Genomic DNA, 19,983 nt, shown 5'->3' with positions numbered 1-19,983 from the left:
AAATGGAAATGATCTATATAAAATAAAAGGCATTATTTTTTAAAAAGTTATATAACCAAGAAAACATGAGCAATTATTAACCCACACACTTTCTTAGCATTAAATATTTTCCTAGCTATATAAAATTTTTATGAAGATGGCACTTGCACTTTGAATGCAAACTTAACAAAACCAAGAGAAGAAAGAAATCAGGCTTCTCCACATAATTTTTCATTGTAGACTACAGCTTTTATATTCATATGTCTGAAAGTTAGACAGAATATAAACTAACTGATTTTTTAAAAAATTATTTGATTTAGTAGAAAACAATCTTCAAAGTTTTCCTTTGACAAGATATCTCTCAGATGTACAGGAAAATGATACAAAAATCCACAAAAGATACAACTGTTGAGATTATTTTGTCAAACAATCTGCTGAGTATTATCATCAAAAGGACAAATTAAACAAGTGGAGAGGAAGACATATGTGCTATAAATATCTACCAATGTCACAGAAGATCTTCTGCATAATAAAGTCTAAACAAAAGAACTAGCTATTTTTATAAAATTAAGTCCCAACAAAAGGGAAATTTCCTATCAATGTCAAGTCTCCAAATTTGCTATTTGTGGATGACAATGAACAAGCTGCACTGATTTCCCTAAAGCCCTAAGTTTCTTCAGTGAAATCTGTAATAAGATATTATGTGCCAAGTGCTTTCACAATTAGTATCTCATGTAATTCTCACAATAACCCTTCAAGACTATCCCCATTTTTCAACTGAGGAAGCTGAGGTAAAAAGTGATGAAGTAATCTGCCTGGGATGATACAGCTAATATATTGGCTGAGGTCAGATTTGAAATCAGGTCTTCCTGACTTCAGACCAGCACTGTCTTCACTGTGCTATCTAGTTGTCTCTGAGTTTGGTCCAACCACAAATATTGGGGGATGAAAACAAAGCATATCAAAGACATTATGACCAGATTATGGCATATCTGCTAAATTAATGTATATTAATTATTCATATTAATAACATGTATATTTTAAACCAGTATTGCAAATGAGTAATAAGCTAGGCTCAGAACTGAATAAGAGGAAGAAACTGAGCAAAACTGAATTCAAGGCAAAACACAGTATTTTCAAGGATTCTCAAATTGCTCTTGGTTGCAAAAGCCCTTCTCTCAAACAACATTCTTCCAAGGATTCTTATGCCTATAAATCAATGACCAACAAAAACTTCCAAGAATTAGAAATTAGTCAAATAATAACAGAAAAATATAAATGGATGGCAAACAAGCTATAGTAAATGACTTTGGACAATTTGGTTGCTAGAAGCAGAATACTTAATAAATAAGTATGACAAAAAAAAAAAGCTGACTATCCAAAGTGATACATTATTATCCCAATGCCAAAATATATGATACAACTGATATATCATTCTAAAAAATAAACACCACCCTTAAAATCAAATTAATTCGAGTTTGTTATTCATGAAATGATCTTTCAATCCAAGTGTGACTTTTCTAAAATATGTGAGGAAACACATCGATGCTTAAAGATGGTTGAGTTCATTCTACTAGTTTTCTGGTTTTACTTTTTCTTACCATTTTCCTTAATGGAAAATAAAAAACAAAAACTAAAGGAGGTCCCATTGTCATGATCTTTGTCTGGGTTTGTTCCAAAAATCCAGAATTTTGCTTCATCTCACATCAGATCACAAGTTTCAATTAAATCTTGCCTTTTCAAGGAGCTTCACCTTACTCATTTCTTCTGAGAGAATCCTTATTAATTAATAGACTACTTTACTTAGTAGCCTCAAACTAGATCTTCAACTCATTCAAAGTAATAATAGAGCAAGCACAAAATTGGAAGAAATTAAAAAAAACAATTCAAATAGGAAAAAAGTCGGTAAAAAGAGATTTCTAGAAGTTAAATGGCACTGCTAATTTGGACTCACTGTTAACAACTAGAGTACAATAAACATTCCTTAAAGTTAGGATGTTTCTCAAATAGCAGTTCATTCAATATAATGAAATTCTGTTTTCCAAATAGATCTTTCCTTCTTTACTGGTTATGAGCAATCTCTTAAAATTTTTACCCCCTCTTCCATACGGGTAAGACCACTCTTTGTCTTACTATCACAGACAAGCAACTCAGGTCTCAATGAACAGTTTACAGAATTGTGGTCCTAGAGGTTACAAATGATATGAATTTTTTTTAAAGGAATAGCTGTTAACTGACACTCTCAATTACCCAATTTTGCTCAAAAAGACACTTTTTCTACCAAGCGCTGATAATACCCTGAAGGTGAAGACTAATTAGAGCAGAGCTAAAATGGGAAGCAGAAGCAGGTAAAGTCACTAATACATCCAACGCTTCCCTTTCTTTCCTATTTCATATATGGAAGTTTAAATATGTTCATTTGCTGCAAAGTCACAAGTGATTGGGTAGAAGAGAACAAGAGAAAAGTCTCAATTTCTTTTCCTAGTCAGGGACAATAATATTCTAAGGTACTGATCTTTGTCCATCATAGCAGTACAAGAAAATGCTGCACCACGTTTAAGAAGAAGAAAAACAAAGTTACACAATCAGATAGCTCAAGTTAAAACATTTACCTCTTACTTTTATTAAAGTTTAGTTTAAGGAGAAACCAAAAGTTGTGGGCGAGGGAAGCTCCCTGGCCACACATTTACCGGAGTTTTGTATCCGCCACGTTTTTGTAAATTGGGTGTCAGGAGGTATCGATTCCCCTTCTCCTATGGTAACATCCTCAACAAAGGACATAGAGGGCACGCTGATGTTTGGACTCTCAAAATCATAGTAGGCTCCAATAGCTGCTTGCAGGTTCCTGCAAATCAAGAGAGAATGCAATATACTTCAGTCCCAATGAGGTAAAGCCTCCCTTAAGAGAATTAAATCTTCCCTTTAGGAAACTGCAGTTGTTCACTACCAAACTCAAAGGAAAAGGCTTCTTCCTCTAATAGTTTGTCAAATGCTCATATTCCTAGAATGACTTCAGCTTTCATGGATATCACCAAGTAACACACACACAAAAAAGTACTTCCATAAACAAAACATTACCAAATACCAAGAGAAACAAGCAGAAGCGTATTTCATGAGTTAGTCACATTCACAAAGACCCCAGGATAAGTGTGGTATAGGGATAGGAGAAAGATAGACAGTCGCAATGAGAATCAGAGGTTGTCTATCCTTATTACTTTGAGATATTAAAACAACTTTAAAATTTAAATAGTTTCTTGAAAGTCCCATCACGCTACTTCAAAGCATACAAAATAGGATTCACAATTACATTAACACCAAAAGTTAAAAATTATAAAGACTGCCAATAGAAAAAATGCTCTGATTATTCATTATTATTTTTGAAAAATCAAAGAAATGTTGATAACTACAAAAACTGCTTCACTATAACTAGTAAAATCAAGTTCCTTGAGCTAGCAACAATATCCACTCTATCTTCCAAAGTATAATCTAATCCATCCACTAGCTCAACTCAAATGGGCTCCTCAAAATTGTAAATACAGCATACAGTCACTATAACAGGCATACTAGTAATAATAAATTACTTCACGCCAGGATGTTCATCAGTCACTGGAAATGTTTGCAGTTACAGAGCTTTATCTTCCCAACAATGGCCAGCTTGGTCAAACTTTATGAAACTAATGTCTTTAATATTAGCCAGTTTAGAGTAACATTACTATCTCTGATCATATTTATGCTAAACACTTTACAAAAAGTAGAGAAAGGCTAAGTTTCAAAATAAATCCTATTTGCATACCAAATAACAGCATAACTTAGCCACTAGTCTTCAAAGCAATATCCTCTTAAGCTGACAGGGACATGTTTAATTAAAAGCAGTATGTAATTCACCCCCTACCTCCAGAACTAGCAATAAAAGCCACACCTGAGGATATAGTCATCAGATCTTGAAGCAAACATTCAGGAGCAACTGAGAGAGATTAAGATAGAAAAACAGGGGCGGCTAGGTGGCCACTTAACCCCATTTGCCTTGCAAAAATTAAAAAAAAAAGATAGAAAAACAGTAAGGGGGGCAGCTAGGTGGTAAAGGGGATAGAACACCAGCCCTGGAGTCAGGAGTACCTGAGTTTAAATCCAGCCTCAGACACTTAATAATTACCTAGCTGTGCGGCCTTGGGCAAGCTACTTAACCTCATTTGACTTACAAAAAGCCTAAAAGAAAAAAGAAAAAAGATAGAGAGGGGAGTTACAAACTTATTTCCCACAGTGACTACAATCATCAGGCAATGAATTCATCTCATAGTTCACTGAAAAAATTGAGGCCAACTGTCATCAACCCAAACTTTAAAGCACTGCAACATCATCTCTTCCAATCCCTTACTTCTTTTGCTACAATCTCAGAAGAAAAGTCAAAAGTCCTCCTTGCTTCTTTTACTTATACCTTCAATCCCCATCCCCCCCTTTCTCTCTTCTGGGAGTTGCCCCTTTGCTCTCCTTTAACTCTAATTTTCAACCTAACCTTACTCATCGTACTCTTAACTTGCTGCCTACAAATATTCCCATATTTCTCTTATCTTTAAAAAGCCTTCACTTGATCCCCACATCCCTCTCTCAAGCTATCCTAGTCTCCTTTTCAAAGTCAAATTCTATAAAAACTATTTAAACACAAAACACAGCTCAAGTGTTTTTAACATGATGTCCTTGCTTCCAATTTGCTGGTTCTTCCTACAAGCATCCACAACCACCCATGTCTTCATTCCTTCACAGGCTCCCGGGTCAGGAACCTTCATCATACTGGTCGCCACACCCCCCCACCCCCATTGCTTTTATATGTTTCCTCCCCTATTAAAATGTAAGCTCCTTAAATTTCATTGAAAATAATCAATCACGGGTGGCAGGAAAAGAGCCTCTCTTAGGTGTTCTTTCCAAAGTATTTCAAAATCCAGCCCAAGGTAACCTAGAAAATAGTGGAAAAACTCTGATCCACAGGGTTGGGAGGGGGGGTGGCGGCCATGCCAGAGGAACTTGTGGTGCCTCTCAGCAGCAAAAACAGTTTCCTGATCTGCACCCCAGGGAGTACCAAGCCCAAACTGGAAAATCAACAGGGAGATCTCTAGCGGAGCGAGCACAAAACCCAGGCCCTCAGTGAGGTCGCAGCAGCCCAGATCCAGGAAATGGAGACAGTCCCGTGGAGTAGACCAGCAGGAGCTTCCAGGCAGCTGTGCCCTGAGTGCTTAGCCCACCAAAGGTTAAGGGAATGGAGGGAGACTTCCAAGATCTGTCCTCTGTCCCTGGAACAGGACTCTGGGGCTCTGACCACATTCAGACCCTGGTCACAGTCTGGGGCCCCCCATAGAGCAGGGACCCCCTCCCCTCATAGCCCTGTGGCAGAGGGGTGAGCTTGTGGTTATTCACAGACCAGGAACGCAGTCAGAGCCTCACACACTGAGGTCCCTTGTGGGGGTGGTACCAATAATACTCAAAAGCTCAGGAACCCCAAAACCAGGCACAAGCTGGGGGAATGAGTAAACAGAAAAATAAAAAGGAACCTGACCATAGGTAATTGTGTTGGTCTCATGGAGGACCAAAATACTCAGTCTGAAGATGACAAAATCCAAGCTTCTAAATCTAAAGATGCCAAGAAATATAGAAATTGAGCTCAAGTGATGACAGAGCTTAAAAAAGATTTTGGAAATCAAGTAAGGGAGATAGAAGAAAAGTTGGGAGAGATGCAGGAAAAACATGAAAATGAAGTCAGCAGCTTAGTCAAGGAGATCCAAGAAAATGCTGAAGAAAATAACATGTTTAAAAATCAGCCAGGGTCAAATGGATAAAACAGTTCAAAAAGTTATTGAGGAGAAGAATTCTTTAAAAAGCAGAATTGGCCAGACAGAAAAGGAGATAAGAAAGATCTCTGAGGAAAACAAATCCTTCAGATGCAGAATAGAGCTAAAGGAAGCTGATGACTTTACAAGAAGTCAAGACAATACTTCAACACCAAAAGAAGGAAAAATTAGAAGAAAATGTGAAAAATCTCATTGAAAAAAACAACTGATCTGGAAAACAGATTCAAGAAAAGATAATTTAAAAATTATTGGGATAGGGGCAGCTAGGTGGTACAGTGGATAGAGTACCAGCCCTGGAGTCAGGAGTACCTGAGTTCAAATCTGACCTCAGACACTTAATAACTGCCTAGCTGTGTGACTTTGGGGCAAGTCACTTAACCTCAGTGCCTTAAATAAATAAAAAAAAAATTATTGGGATACTAAAAATGATCAGGAAAAGAGCCTTGACTTCATTTTTAACGAATTCCTACAGGAAAATTGCCCTGATATCCTAGAAGCAGAGGGTAAAATAGAAATTAAGAGAATCCACTGATCTCCTCTAGAAAGAGATCCAATCCCCCCCTCCCAGGAATATTATAGCCAAGTTCCAGAACTCCCAAGACAAAGAGAAAATATTACAAGTAGCCAGGAGGACACAATGCAAGTATCATGGAGCTCCAGTCAGGATCACACAGTTCTTAGCAGCAACTACATTAAGGGCTCATAAGGCTTGGAATATAGTATTTCGGATGGCAAAAGAGCTTGGAATGCAACCGAGAATCACCTATCCAGCAAAATTGAACATACTTTTCCAGGGGAAAAGATGGATTTTCAATTAAACAGGGGAATTTCAAATGTTTCTACTGAAACCAGAGCTGAACAGAAAGTTTGAACTTCAAGTACAAGACTCAAGTTAAATATAAAGAGGGTGGAAGAGAAGGGTAAATTATAAGGGATTTAATGATGATGAAATACATGTATTCCTGCATGGAAAGATGATATTGATAATACTCATATGAACCTTCTCATTTAATAAAGCAGATAGAAGGAGCTTTTATAGATGAGGCACAGGACAGATTTGAATTTGAAGCTATAATATACTGTAAAAATGGAGTCAATGGATGAAAGGGAAATGTACTGGGAGTAAGAGAAAGGAGAGGCAGAACAGGCTAAGAAAACTTCATATAAAAGATATTTGCAGTGGTATGGAATGGGGGAAGCCAAAGGAGGAATAAGGGAACCTTCATTCTCATCAAAAAATGGCTCAGAGATGGGCGACTAGGTGGCGCAGTGGATAGAGCACTGGTCCTGGAGTCAGGAATACCAGAGTTCAAATCTGGCCTCAGACACTTAATAATTACCTAGCTGTATAGCCTTGGGCAAGCCACTTTAAATCCACTGCCTTGCAAAAAACTAAAAAAAAAAAAAAAAAAAAAAAAAAAAAAAAAAAAAAAAGACTCAGAGAGGAAACAGCATACATACTCAATGGGGTATAGACATCTAGAGGAAAAAGGAGAGAAGGGGGACAGGGGGAAAGGGGGGATGTGGTTGATCGAGGAGAGGGTAGATCAGAGGAGAGGATAGTCAGATATAACACATTTTCTTTTTTTACTTTTTGCAAGGTGGTGGGATTGGGTGGCCTGTCTGTCCCAGACAGGGTCAGGTGGTCTCTGGGGTGGGATGTGGGTTTGGGGCCTCTTGACTCCAGGGCCAGTGCTCTGTCCACTGTGCCACTCGGCTGCCCCACAGCACATTTTTGAAGAGGGACAGAATGAAAGAAGACAGAAAATAGAATAGATAGTAGTGGGGAGGAATGGATGAAGGGAATTACAATCAGCAACAGCAACTATGGAAAAATATGGAAGTAACTACTATGATAGACTTATGATAAAGAATGTGATCCACCAGAGACAGAGCTGATGGTATCAGAATACAGACTGAAACATATTTTTTTCTCTTTCTTTTACTTTATTTCTTATAAAGTTTTATTTTGGGGGGGGTAGGAAGTATTATGTTTATTCTTAAATATATTTTAGTAATGTGTAAATAAAAAAATAAAATCTTTAAAAAACTTTTTTTTAAATGTAAGCTCCTTGAGGGCAGGAACTATCTCTCTGCTTTTTATTCCTAGGGCATGCACTTACCTGGTATAAACACATGTTTGTTGATGAGGTCTTTCCTGGTCCCCCAACTGCCAGTCTCCTTCAAAAATTTCTCTCTTTCTCTCTCTTTCAGTTGACTTCTTTTCCTCCTGGATACTTTCTTCTCCTGGGCTTTCATGAGAATGCTTAGTTTCTAACTGCCTGACACCACTCAGTCTCCTCTGCAGGGTCAGCATCATATTTTCCTCCACTCTTAACACCTCCTAAAATAAGCATACTCATGTACCTCTTCCTTATCGCTAAGATTTCAGTTCCTATGTATTCAATTATCATCTTTATATAAATGACACCCAAATCTACAAGATTCAGATCTCATTTGTCTCCTGAGCTCCATTCCTAGATTTCTATTTGCTCCATCTATAGTTATCCCATAGCCATCTAATGTAGATCATGTCTAAAATCAAATATACCTTTCTAAAGGTTCTCTAAGGCAACCCTTCCAGTCACTCAGGTCAGTAATTTCAGTCATCCTTATTTCTTCTGCCCACCCGAATCATAACCAATCAACTAATGAATCTTAATTCTATCACATTGTATTTTTTTCATATTTGTCTTGTTCTCTCCTCCACAACTACCTTATCTCTGGTCTCCATCATCACACGTGGACTATCAAAAAAGCATTCCCCTGTCACATCCATCCCTACTGCAATCATCCTAAAGAGTACCAATGACAGTTTTTCCACTACTCAAAAAACTTCAGTGGGTTCTTATTACCTCTAGAATACCACACACACACACACACACCCTCTATTTGACACTAAAGTCTTTCTATATATTGTTCCCTAATACAAAACATTTCACCATCCAGCTCTGCATTTCAAAAATCTCTCCCTCTAGTAGATGTTTGAGTCCCTCTATACCATTAACATTCAGATCAAGTGCCACTAATTTCAAAAGGTCTTTCCTGGTTCTTCCTAGTTGTTAGTGAAAAAAACACATTCTATTTTGTAAATATCCTTCAATTACTTATCTAAGAACATGTTATACTGTATCGTCCCAGAAGAATCTATGCTCTTTGAGAAGTCTTGTTTTATTTTTATATTTGTATCATAGCATTTGATGCATCATATACACTTAAGTCTTGTTGATTTTTCAGTTTGCAAAATTTCTTTAAAAAAACGTGTTTTTTAAAGGAAGCAATATTTCCTGCTGTCAATATAATTATTTCTTCAATTCCTTAACAAGAAGTCTGAAGAAATTGCTGTTTCCTTTCTGTAAAATATTCGTTAAAGAAGCTGTTTATACTACCAAGTCTGCTGCCAATTCCCTTTTCTGTCTTGTGTCACATTTCACCATTTGGTCCTCACATTAGGATGAAACTCAGAGCACTGCAGAAAATTAAATATCTTCCAGATGCAAGTTCAAAAACATATATTTTTTAACCTACCTAAACAGGTTTGTCCCCCACTTTCTGTTCTCAAACAACCAAAGCAATGGTAATTAATACTTAATCTCATAACTTACATATGGTACAGGTTAGTGAGCCAAGCAAAGATCAAACAACTTTTAAAGATCAAACTGAAAATGAAAGTTAGCAAAACATTTTAGAAGCCCAGCCGGAAGAAGTAGTAAGAATGACACAGCAAGTTTACTTAAATTTAGGATTGTGAGGATTTTTAGACTAAATTTAAAATACAAAACTTCTCAATGATCAAATAATTTATATTATAGTTTCATTGTGCTAAGGCAAAGCAATAGTAGAAATAGACTCATTCAGGTTTCAATCCACAGGCACCAAAAAAAAAGCTCTTTCATACCTCTGAGGAAGGGGGCAGAAGCCAGGTACTATGATCTCAGTGGTATGAGGAGTTTCTCTGATTATCCTCTACCAATGCAGTTCTGTAATTTAGAGCCTTAGGGAGTTAACTGAACCCTGACTTGCCTAAGGTCATAAAACCAGGAGCTTAAGTCAGTTCAAAAGTCTTCCTAGGCTCTAGGATATAAATAATTCTTTCACTGATGAGTTCTGCAAAGGATATTTCCACCTTTATAAATAATTTAACTTGATTTTCACTGTAGACTTTTCTGAGCATATATTCCCTGATACAATATAATGTCATACCTTTGGTGGACCATCTATTCAAATGGCACAAAATTTACAACTCTTATTCCAAATACTCTAATTATATGAATCCTTGAAAACTGAAGTAATGTGGAATACTGAAGAGTAAATCCTTTAAATAGATTGCTTGGGGCGGCTAGGTAGCATAGTGAATAAAGCTCCGGCCTTAGAGTCAGGAGTACCTGGGTTCAAATCAGGTCTCAGACACTTAATAATTACCTAGCTGTGTGGCCTTGGGCAAGCCACTTAACTTATTTGCCTTGCAAAAACCTAAAAAAAAAAAAAGATGTAGTTTGCTTAAATAGATTGCTTGTCAACTGTAGAGGACCAGCCCCAGGAAGTAATATTCACATATCCTTGGTGATCTTCTCCATCAAAGGTATGTATGGATTATTGCTCATTGTATGGATCCACTGGCTCACCAGTGAACCCTAACCTAGGATAATCTGTGGCTCCAGGATGGTTGTAAAAGGTTTCTTTGATAGAGAAGCATGCATTTTTCTAAGAGCAAATATTGTAAATTTACCCACCCCTCCAAATTATTCTAAGAATCCTAGAAGCCAAGTTCCTAATGAATTGTGGCAGATAGATGTGACTCTCATACATCTTTTGAAAAAATGAAATTCATTCATGTTACTGTGGATACATTTTAGTTCATGTGCAATGGCAACAGCACAAGGTTCAGAAGTTACACAAGGTATGATTGATCATTTATTCCATTGTTTTGCTATTGCAGGGACAGCAAAATCCACAAAAACAGATAATGGATATACTTCTATGGCATTTAAACAATTCTGCCTATATTACAATATATAACATATTACAGGTATTCCCTATAATCCTACTGGTCAAACTTTAGTAAAAAAAAAACAAAGATTTTAAAAGATTTCTGGAAGTGCAAAAGAAGGGGGAATATATAGGGACAAAGGGGAAACAAGGAAGGAGAGTAAATCTCGCCTTATTTAGCATGAATTTTTTTTTAACAATGAATGATAAACAATTAACACCTGCAGAAAGATTTTTTTTTAAGGATATGTAACATGAAGAGAAGGACATGGTTACATGGAAGGATCCTAAGACATCAACAATGAAAATGACTGGATCCATTATTAACTTGGGGTCGAGGGTATGCTTGTTTTGTCCACAGATGGAGAAACTATCCGAGTACCAGAAAGAAACATCAGACCATGCAGACCAGATGAATCAAGTAATACAGAAAATGAATAATTTTCACTTAAGAAATCAAAAAGGAAAAGATGAGAGGAGAATACATTATGGACTCATGAACAATTTGGGAATTATAAAAGGAATTGAATATTGGACCTAAGTTCAAAACCCTCCATGGATCACTGCTCGACAATGGGGAGAGAGTATGGCTGAAATTCTATTAATTGGAGAAGCTGCAGATTATTTGGGATATAACAAAGTTCCTACTGGAGATATCAAAGAAGAGATGCTGAGAAGAAAATTTAGGCGTAATTTTTCTGGTTTAAATACTCTGACACTTAATTGTTTTCTAAAACATGTATTGTTGAACCATATATTAAATTAAATAAAACTAATCATTCAACTCGTCCAAATATTTATAACAGGGGAACATTTAGGACTAGAAATATCAGGAATTCCATTTGTAGAAAGTATTGAAGAAAGATAATTCCTACAGAATTTCCTTGTTTAAATTTACATGCTTGGGACTTCAAAAATGAATGTTTTCCACCTTGGGTTGCCTGTCATACCCCAAAATAGAAGAATTTATGATCATTCTATTTTGCTACAGGTGGGGAATTCTCCTGATAAGAGTTGTTCCATGGGGTATTCCAGGCAGTATTAAACCAATTATATACCCAGAAATAGAGGTAACTAATTCAGAGATATGGAAGGATATGACAGCTATAGATGTGATAAAGTATATACAATGGAACAAGATGTTGGACAAAATATCTTATGCAGAAAAGAAATTGTCTATGACTGCATGCACAAGACCAGATATTGCCTTCATAATAGGATCTTTCAAAGATGTCAATATTATCAAGAGAAAAAATGGTGGATATAATGTTAACTGTTACAATTGCACTATTGGAACATGTATAAATAAGGAAGTGGAGGATGATGATGTTGTTTTCATAATAAGAAAACCAAAATTTGCTATAATACCCACCAAGGTAGGAGGGTGGTATATGTCTCCTGCTGATGAGTTCTTAGAAAAAACATTAAAGAGAACTAGGCAGAAGATATGTAATAGTTGCATTGTGTATCGTAGCAGCCATTATAGCAGTTATGTCGGTGACTTTCTGTACAAACAGGAAATAAAGAAAAAATTGGAAGCTAAATATATTCTAGAATTATCAGAAGATGCTCAGGAGAGAATTAATGAAGATCTTTATCATTTGATTAATACACTACAAACCTCTGTAATGAACAATGGCAACATGGTTATAGATTTTCTGCTATTTGTGTTACTCCTTTAAAATATAACACTTCACTTATTCTATGGGATAATATAAAGATTATTTGAATGGAATATGGTATAATGATTCTATAACTATGGATATGAATCAATTGCATAAAATTGTTGATGATATTGCATTGGCACCTAGAAAGGAAATGGACTCAGGTATTGATAATTTGTTCAACTTTGTTAATAGGTTTCATTCTTTTCATTTTATGAACCTGTTAGTGAGCATGCTTCCTGGTATCTTTGCATTATTATTGAAATTGTGTATTTTATACCCATTTGTATGAAACGCTTTTTGTCACTGGGACAAATCATAGACGTCTTGACACACCACCTAAAGCTTCAGCATACCTAAGAAGGTGTAATCTGTAGAGGGTCAGCTCCTGAGAGTGATATTCACATATCCTTGGATAATCTGTGGCTCCAGGATGGTTGTAAAAGGTTTCTTTGATAGAGAAGCATGCATTTTTCTAAGAACAAATATTGTAAATTTACCCAGGAAATTGTAAAACTGGTTATCTTTTAACCAGTCATTCCTGAGATACGTTTTTGCTATAAAAAGTCTGAGTTTCCAAAAATAAAGTGGGTAGATTTTCATTTCCCAATCTTTTGTGTTTGGATATGTTTGTCTACCCAACCTGACTCTCAGAAATTCATGTCCAGACCCACACCAGAGCTATTGCCCGCAATAGTCAAAAAAAGGTATTAAATCTTTCTGGTGAATGAATGAGAAAGAACTATACAACACACAAATTGTTGCCAATACAGAATATATTTTTACAAAAAAAATGGCACAAAAATCTACGTACTATACTACAGAAGAGGCTAGTTGTAAAACATACATATACATTCAGGGAAACTTCCCAAAGAGATTGTTAGAAAAAGTTACAACGGATCAAAGACAAAGATATGAGAAAAAGTAAGTTGGGCAAGAACTATTACAGAGACTCCAATTCTGAATTAAAGAAAAAACAAATACCTTCTATTCTTTGAAAAAGCAGAATAATTTCTTTAAGGTATGTCATCATCTATTCTTTAAATAACAGCTAATGAAACAATCCCTTAAATTACTCTCACTTGAAGTGACCAAGTCTTACTGCTCATGCAAAACTAAAAAGATAGTTCAAGAGGAACTTTAACTGAACCTGAGGGGAATTGCCCACTCTCAGTCTGGGATGGAACTGACAATTTTACTTGGACTAGGAAAAGAACTGCAGCTGAGAAATCTAGAACAAAAAAGAAGAGAGTATAATAAGTTTGACTAAATGTCTAATTTTCACACCAAAATTCTCATAACTTTTTAAGTTAAAACAAGTTTCAAGAATTATTAATCACATTTCCTCTTCCTGGTTTTCTCACTGATGGCTTAATTTTATCAATTTCCAGGTCTTCCTACCCACTCCCTCCATCTTTCAAAGTAAAAGGTCAAAAGAACAATTTTTTGAGGCTACAGCTATTTATTATTCAAGAGCAGTTTGTTAAAATTATTGTTTCAAAAAAAAAAAAGAAAATTATTGGTTCCTCATTACCAATTTCTAATTAATACAAAAACAAAAGATCAAACATATCTGAAAACTCAAATATCAACACTGGCCCCAAATTCTTATTACAGAATGCTCCTTAGTAATAAACTTAGTTTTTAATGAATCAGATGTTAATTGCATTAAATAACAAAGATTAGACTTTGAAAATTGGCTGGAAAAACAAGTTGAAACATGTTCTTTAAGTCAGGCTTAAATGTACCACACCTATTCCTTTATTTTAAGGGCATTTCCTATCTGCATCTCTTACATATCAATTTTAAAAGTAAAGAGGACACTTAAATCTAAGACTAAGTCTAACATTTCCAATTATGACAAATGAATTCTAAGTATTAAAAGATTTCAAACTTCCTTTTTACAGCACCATCAACCAAATATTTATTGAGTTCCTACTGTTGGCAAAACACCTCATTTTTTTAATCTCTTAAATATCCTGGCCTAGGATCCAAGATTTACAACTGGAAAGGACCTTAGAAGTTATCAAATCCACCCATTTCATTGTACAGATGATGAAGAACCTGAATATCACAGAAGTGAAATGACTTGCTTGAAGTCACAAAACTAAGGAAATGACAGAACCAGGAACTGAAGCCTGGTATTCTTAAGAAGAGCAGACTGGGGGGGGGGGGGGGGGGGCAGCTAGGTGGAACAGGCCCTGGGGTCAGGAGTACCTGAGTTCAAATCCAGCCTCAGACAATAATTACCTAGCTGTGTGGCCTTGGGCAAGTCACTTAACCCCGTTGCCTTGCAAAAAATAAAAATAAAGAAAATAAAGAAGATAAAGGCAGACAGAAATACAAATTTTCCAGCTCAAGATTTACATCTACATTGGGATCTTTTAGGAAACTGTCTTTTTGAAAAAAAAAAAAATAAACTGAATGAAATTAAAATTTTTCCAGTGTAAAGAATACTTGCAGAAATCATCTTACTTGTCCTAATGGCAAAATGAAATTAAAGCTAGTGAACTTTTCAGGTAAAAGGTGCATGGGACAGAGTGCTAGACTTGAAATCAAATCTAGTTCAAATCTAGCTTCAGATACCTTACTAGATGTATGACTTTAACAGCATTAACCTCTGTTTTTCTCATCTGAAAAAAGGAAAAACAGCCTCTACAGAGTTGTTATGAAGATAAAATGAGATATTTGTAAAATGCTTTGAAAATCTTAAAACTAATTCCCAAACTATCTTGGGTTTCAAAATCCCAACTGGCCATTTTTGAGAACTGAAGTTAAGAAGACCTGAGTTCAATATAGACTCAGACACTTATTAAGCTGTGTGATCTGCACACGTATTTAAACTGCCTCATTTTCTCATCTGTAAAATGAGAATAATAATAGCACATACCTCACAAGATTGTTGTGAGATCAAATGAGTTATTAAAAACACAGGGGCTCATACATAGTAGATGCTACATAAATGCTTATTCTATAGAAGTTCACTGTTCCCTAGCATATAAGCTATAAGGAAAAAAAAATACACACACACACCTAGCAATGGTACCTAGAGCACATAATAGACAGCTAATAAAAGTCTGATGCTAATGAAAACACATACTCTTTGATCAGTCAATTCTTGGATTTGAACTCAGGTCCTTCTGATTCCAGGATTGGTGCTCTTTCCACTGCACCATCTAGCTTCTGATTCCTTTTCTGCTTCCTACAAATAGAATGAAGTCTCACCATTTCTTAATATATCTTCACTAAATCCTATCATAGTCACAACTGTCATCTTATATGTCACATCTCCTTTCCAACTAAACTCCATGAAAAAAAATCACCTGATCTAAGTTACTTCTACTTCCTTTCCACTCCCTAATAAACCCCCACCCTCTGCAATCTGACTTTTGACTTCATCATTCAACTGAAACTGCTCCCTTCAAAGATAGCAATGATCTCAACTGCCAAATCTGAGGACCTCAGTCCTTATCCTTCCTCATCTGTTGCAGATTTGACAATGGTGTGTGAAAGAAAAAGTATTTATGTAGCATCTACTATGGCCCAGGCACTGTGTTAAGCATTCTACAAATATTATCTCAATCCTCACAACAGCCTTTAGAAGCAGATGCTATTATCTGCTTTTTACATTTGAGGAGACTGAGGTAAACAGATATTAATACTGTCTTGCCCAGGGTCACACAGCTACTAAGTATCTGAAGCTGAAATTCAGGTCCTCCTGATTCCTGGTCCAATGTCTATCCATTTCACTTCCTATCTAGCTGCCTCTTACTCTTGTCCTATATCTCTCAGACATTCTCTCCTTTCTTAGGACACTGCACTCTTCCAATTCTTACTGTTCTTTTTCTGTACTCTTTGCTAACTTTTCATACATGTCTTGCATAGTAAGTATCCCTTGGCTTTTCCCTCTGTACTCTCTCACTAGGTGATCTCATCACCTAATATGTTCAAGTATCATCTCTATAGAAATAATTCCAAAATCTATTTATCAAGCCCTTATTCTCTTACCTTGAGTTCCAGTCCTACATCATCAATTGCCTACTGACCATTTTAACCTAGATATTCCATAGGCATCTCATCCTGAACATGTCTAAAACAGAATTCATTATCTTTCTCCCCCAAACCACTTCTCTTCCACATTTTCTCATGACTGGTAAAAAGTATCACCATCCTTCCAGTTATCTAGTTTCATAATTTCAATGTCTTCCTCAATTCTTTTCTTGATCATCCTCATATCCAAATAGCTGTAAAATCTTATAATTTCTTTATATTCTCTCACATATATCCACTTCTCTACACTAAGATCACTAAGATAATCACAAATCCTAGATCTCAACTAGCATTGATTACCCTCTTCTCTGCAATATAACAGCTTCTTAAATTCCTTGGGTTGTCCCCTAACCCATTATCTCCCCCACACACATCAAAGCAATTTTCCTAAAGTAAATATCTGACCACATCATCCCGCTACTTAACAAACACCAAAGGTTGAGTATTATCTCTAGGATCACATACCAAATCCTATTTAGCATTTAAAACCTTTTATAACTGGCTTCTTGCTCTCTTTCCTAAATTTCCTTTCCATCAATTTAGTCTATTGCTATTTTTTCTACATTTTCCTTCCACCAATTTCTTTTTTTAATTTATTTTTTCTTCTCATTTTGTACAAATTATTTTTACATTAATAAAATATTCTTGTTTACAAGTAAACAAAATACCCCTCCCCCATGAACATAGATAGACTTGCTTGGGAGAAAAAAGTAAAGGGGAGAGAAAAAAAATTAAAATTAAAAAAATAACAGTAATAATTGTAGGTATGGCCAGGTAGCGCAATGGATGAAGCACCAGCCCTGGAGCCACGAGCACGCGAGTCCATATCCAGCCTCCTAAGCCCAACAAGCACCAAGCCATGTGACATGCAAGCCACCCGATCCCCACTGCCTTGCAAAAACCAAAAAGAAGAAGAAAAAAGACCCAAAATAAAATAAAATAGTAATAATAGTAGGGGTGGCTGGGTGGCAGACAGAGCATTGGCCCTTGAGCCAGGAGCACCTGGGTCCAAATCTGGCCCCAGACACCCAAAGATCACCCTGCTATGTGACCCCAGGCAGGCCACCCAGCCCCACTTGCCCTGCACCCTTCCCCAAATAATAACAAAAAATGTGCTTCAGTCTTTGTTCCAACACCAACAACTCTTGTCACAGGTGGATCACATTCTTTATGGTAAGTCTATCGCAAAAGTTACTTCCATATTTTTCCAATGTTGCCATTGCTGATCGCAACTCCCTCCTTTCTTATTTCTGGTCCTGGGGCCTAGAAGCTCTGAGCCCCCATACCACCCCTTAGGCCCAGAATCCACCTGGCCCTGTGGTCCTGGGCAGGCCTTCCAATCCCAGCCCCTTGCAAGAAGTAAAAAAGGAAATGTGTTATATCTGACCACTCTCCCCCCATGGTCCATCCTCTCCTCCTTTATTCACATCCCCACCCCTTCCCCTTGCTCCCCCCCCTTCTTACTCCAGATGTCTATACCCCATTGAGTATATATGCTATATCATTGCAATAGCTCATTGTAATAGAAAAAAAATCTTATTATGTGAAATATCTTGGACTATTCCCCCTCTCCTTTTTCTTTCTCCCATTCCATTTCCCTTTTTTTCTATTGACTCCATTTTTACACCATATTTTATCTTCGAATTCAGCTTTCTCCTGTGCTTCAACTATATAAGCTCCCTCTACCTGCTCTGTTAACTGAGAAGGTTCATATGAATATTATCAGTGTCATTTTTCTATGCAGGAATACATGCAGTTCATCCTCATTAAGTCCCTCATATTTCCCCCCCTCTCCTCCAATCTCCATGCTTCACCTGAGTCCTGTATCTGAAGATCAAACCTTCTGTTCAGCTCTGGCCATTACAAAAGGAACATTTGAAATTCCCCTGGTTCATTGAAAGTCCATCTTTTTCCCTGGAAGAGGACATTCAGCCTTGCTGGGTAGTTCATGCTTGGCTGCATTCCAAGCTCTTTTGCCTTCCGGTATATTGTATTCCAAGCCCTATGAGCTTCCAATATAGTTGCTGCTAAGTCCTGTGTGATCCTGACTGCAGCTCCATGATATTTGAACTGTGTCCTTCTGGCTGCTTGTAATATTTTCTCTTTGACTTGGGAGTTCTGGAACTTGGCTATAATATTCCTAGGGGTTGGTTTTTGGGGATCTCTTTCTTGGAGGGGATCAGTGGATTCTCTCCATTTCTATTTTGCCCTCTGCTTCTAGAATATCAGGGCAATTTTCCTGTAGTAATTCTTTGAAAATGATGTCAAGGATCTTTTCCTGATCATGACTTTCAGGTATTCCAATAATTTTTAAATTATTTTTCCTAAGTCTATTTTCCATATCAGTTGTTTTTTCAATGAGATATTTCACATTTTCTTCTAATTTTTCATTTTTTTGGTTTTGAAGTATTGATTCCTGATTTCTGGTAAATTCATCAATCTCCCTGAATTCTATTCTTTGACTGAAGGATTTGTTCTCCTCAGAGAGTTTTCTTATCTCTTTTTCCATCTGGCCAATTTTGCTTTTTAAAGCATTCTTCTCCTCAATAACTTTTTGAACTGTTTTATCCATTTGACCTAAGCTGATTTTTACCATGCTATTTTCTTCAGCATTTTTTTGGATTTCCTTGACTAGCCTGCTGACTTCATTTTCATGTTTTTCCTGCATCTCTCTCTTTTCTTTTTGCAGCTTTTCTTCCAACTCCCTCATTTGATTTTCAAAGTCTTTTTTGAGCTCTGTCATAGCCTGAGCCCAATTTGTTTTTCTTGGAGTCTTTAGATGCAGGAGCTTGTGCTTCCTCATCTTCAGACTGAGTACTTTGATCCTTCTTGGGCTCATTTGCAAAATATTTCTCAATAGTCTTCCTTTTGTTTCTCTGCTTGCTCATATTCCCAGCCTGGTCCTGGTTTTGGGGTGCTTCCTGAGCTTTGGGGGCACTCCCCACAAGGGTCTCAGTGCGTGAAGCTCTGTCCTCCCTCCTGGTCTGTGAATGACCATAAGCACCTCCCTCTGCCACGGGGCTGAGGTGGGGGGGCTGCTGCTGTTCTATGGGAGGGCCTAGACTGGGATCAGGATCTGAATGTGGTCAGAGCCCCAGAGTCCTGTTCCAGAGGCAGAGGACAGAACTCTGCAGTCTCTCTTCACTCCCCTCCCTCAGCTCAATGGGCTCATGCCCTGGGGGCTCCTGCTTACTGGCTCCGCCTGCTTCTGTTTCCTGGATCAGGGCTGGGGAAAGACCAAGCTGCTGGCTGTGTGCCCTGAGGGCTAAGTTCCACATGCTGGCTCTGGCAGAGGTCCCCAGCTGTTCCCCCACTTTATGCCCGGTGCTCCCCGGGGTGCAGCTCAGGAGACTCCCCCGCTGCTGTGAGCCGTGGCTCCCAGCACCCTGGGGCTGCCTCCGGGAGGCTGAAGTTCTTTCGCTCTGGCGGGCTGCCTGTCCGACCCCGGGGAGCAGAGCCTT

General features: G+C 37.3%; 1 protein-coding gene across 5 annotated transcripts in view; it reads right to left on the bottom strand.

Annotated features, from left to right (window-relative positions):
• The window catches only part of ILRUN (inflammation and lipid regulator with UBA-like and NBR1-like domains), a 112,145-nt gene that overhangs the window by 40,111 nt on the left and 52,051 nt on the right, over positions 1-19,983 (bottom strand). For 4 of the 5 annotated variants that reach the window (XM_074236516.1, XM_074236512.1, XM_074236514.1 and 1 more), the window contains exons 2-3: positions 7,943-8,163; positions 2,670-2,824 (exon numbers count right to left, since the gene is read on the bottom strand). In XM_074236516.1, the coding sequence (XP_074092617.1) occupies positions 2,670-2,824; positions 7,943-8,163 (376 nt within the window). The remainder of the gene's footprint in view (positions 1-2,669; positions 2,825-7,942; positions 8,164-19,983) is intronic. The other variant, XM_074236515.1, reaches the window with a different exon arrangement.

The sequence above is a fragment of the Macrotis lagotis genome, chromosome 5, assembly GCF_037893015.1.
Source record: "Macrotis lagotis isolate mMagLag1 chromosome 5, bilby.v1.9.chrom.fasta, whole genome shotgun sequence".
Lineage (NCBI taxonomy): Eukaryota > Metazoa > Chordata > Mammalia > Peramelemorphia > Peramelidae > Macrotis > Macrotis lagotis.
The sequence above is the reverse complement of the archived record's forward strand: the minus strand, read 5'-3'. Positions and strand labels throughout refer to the sequence as shown.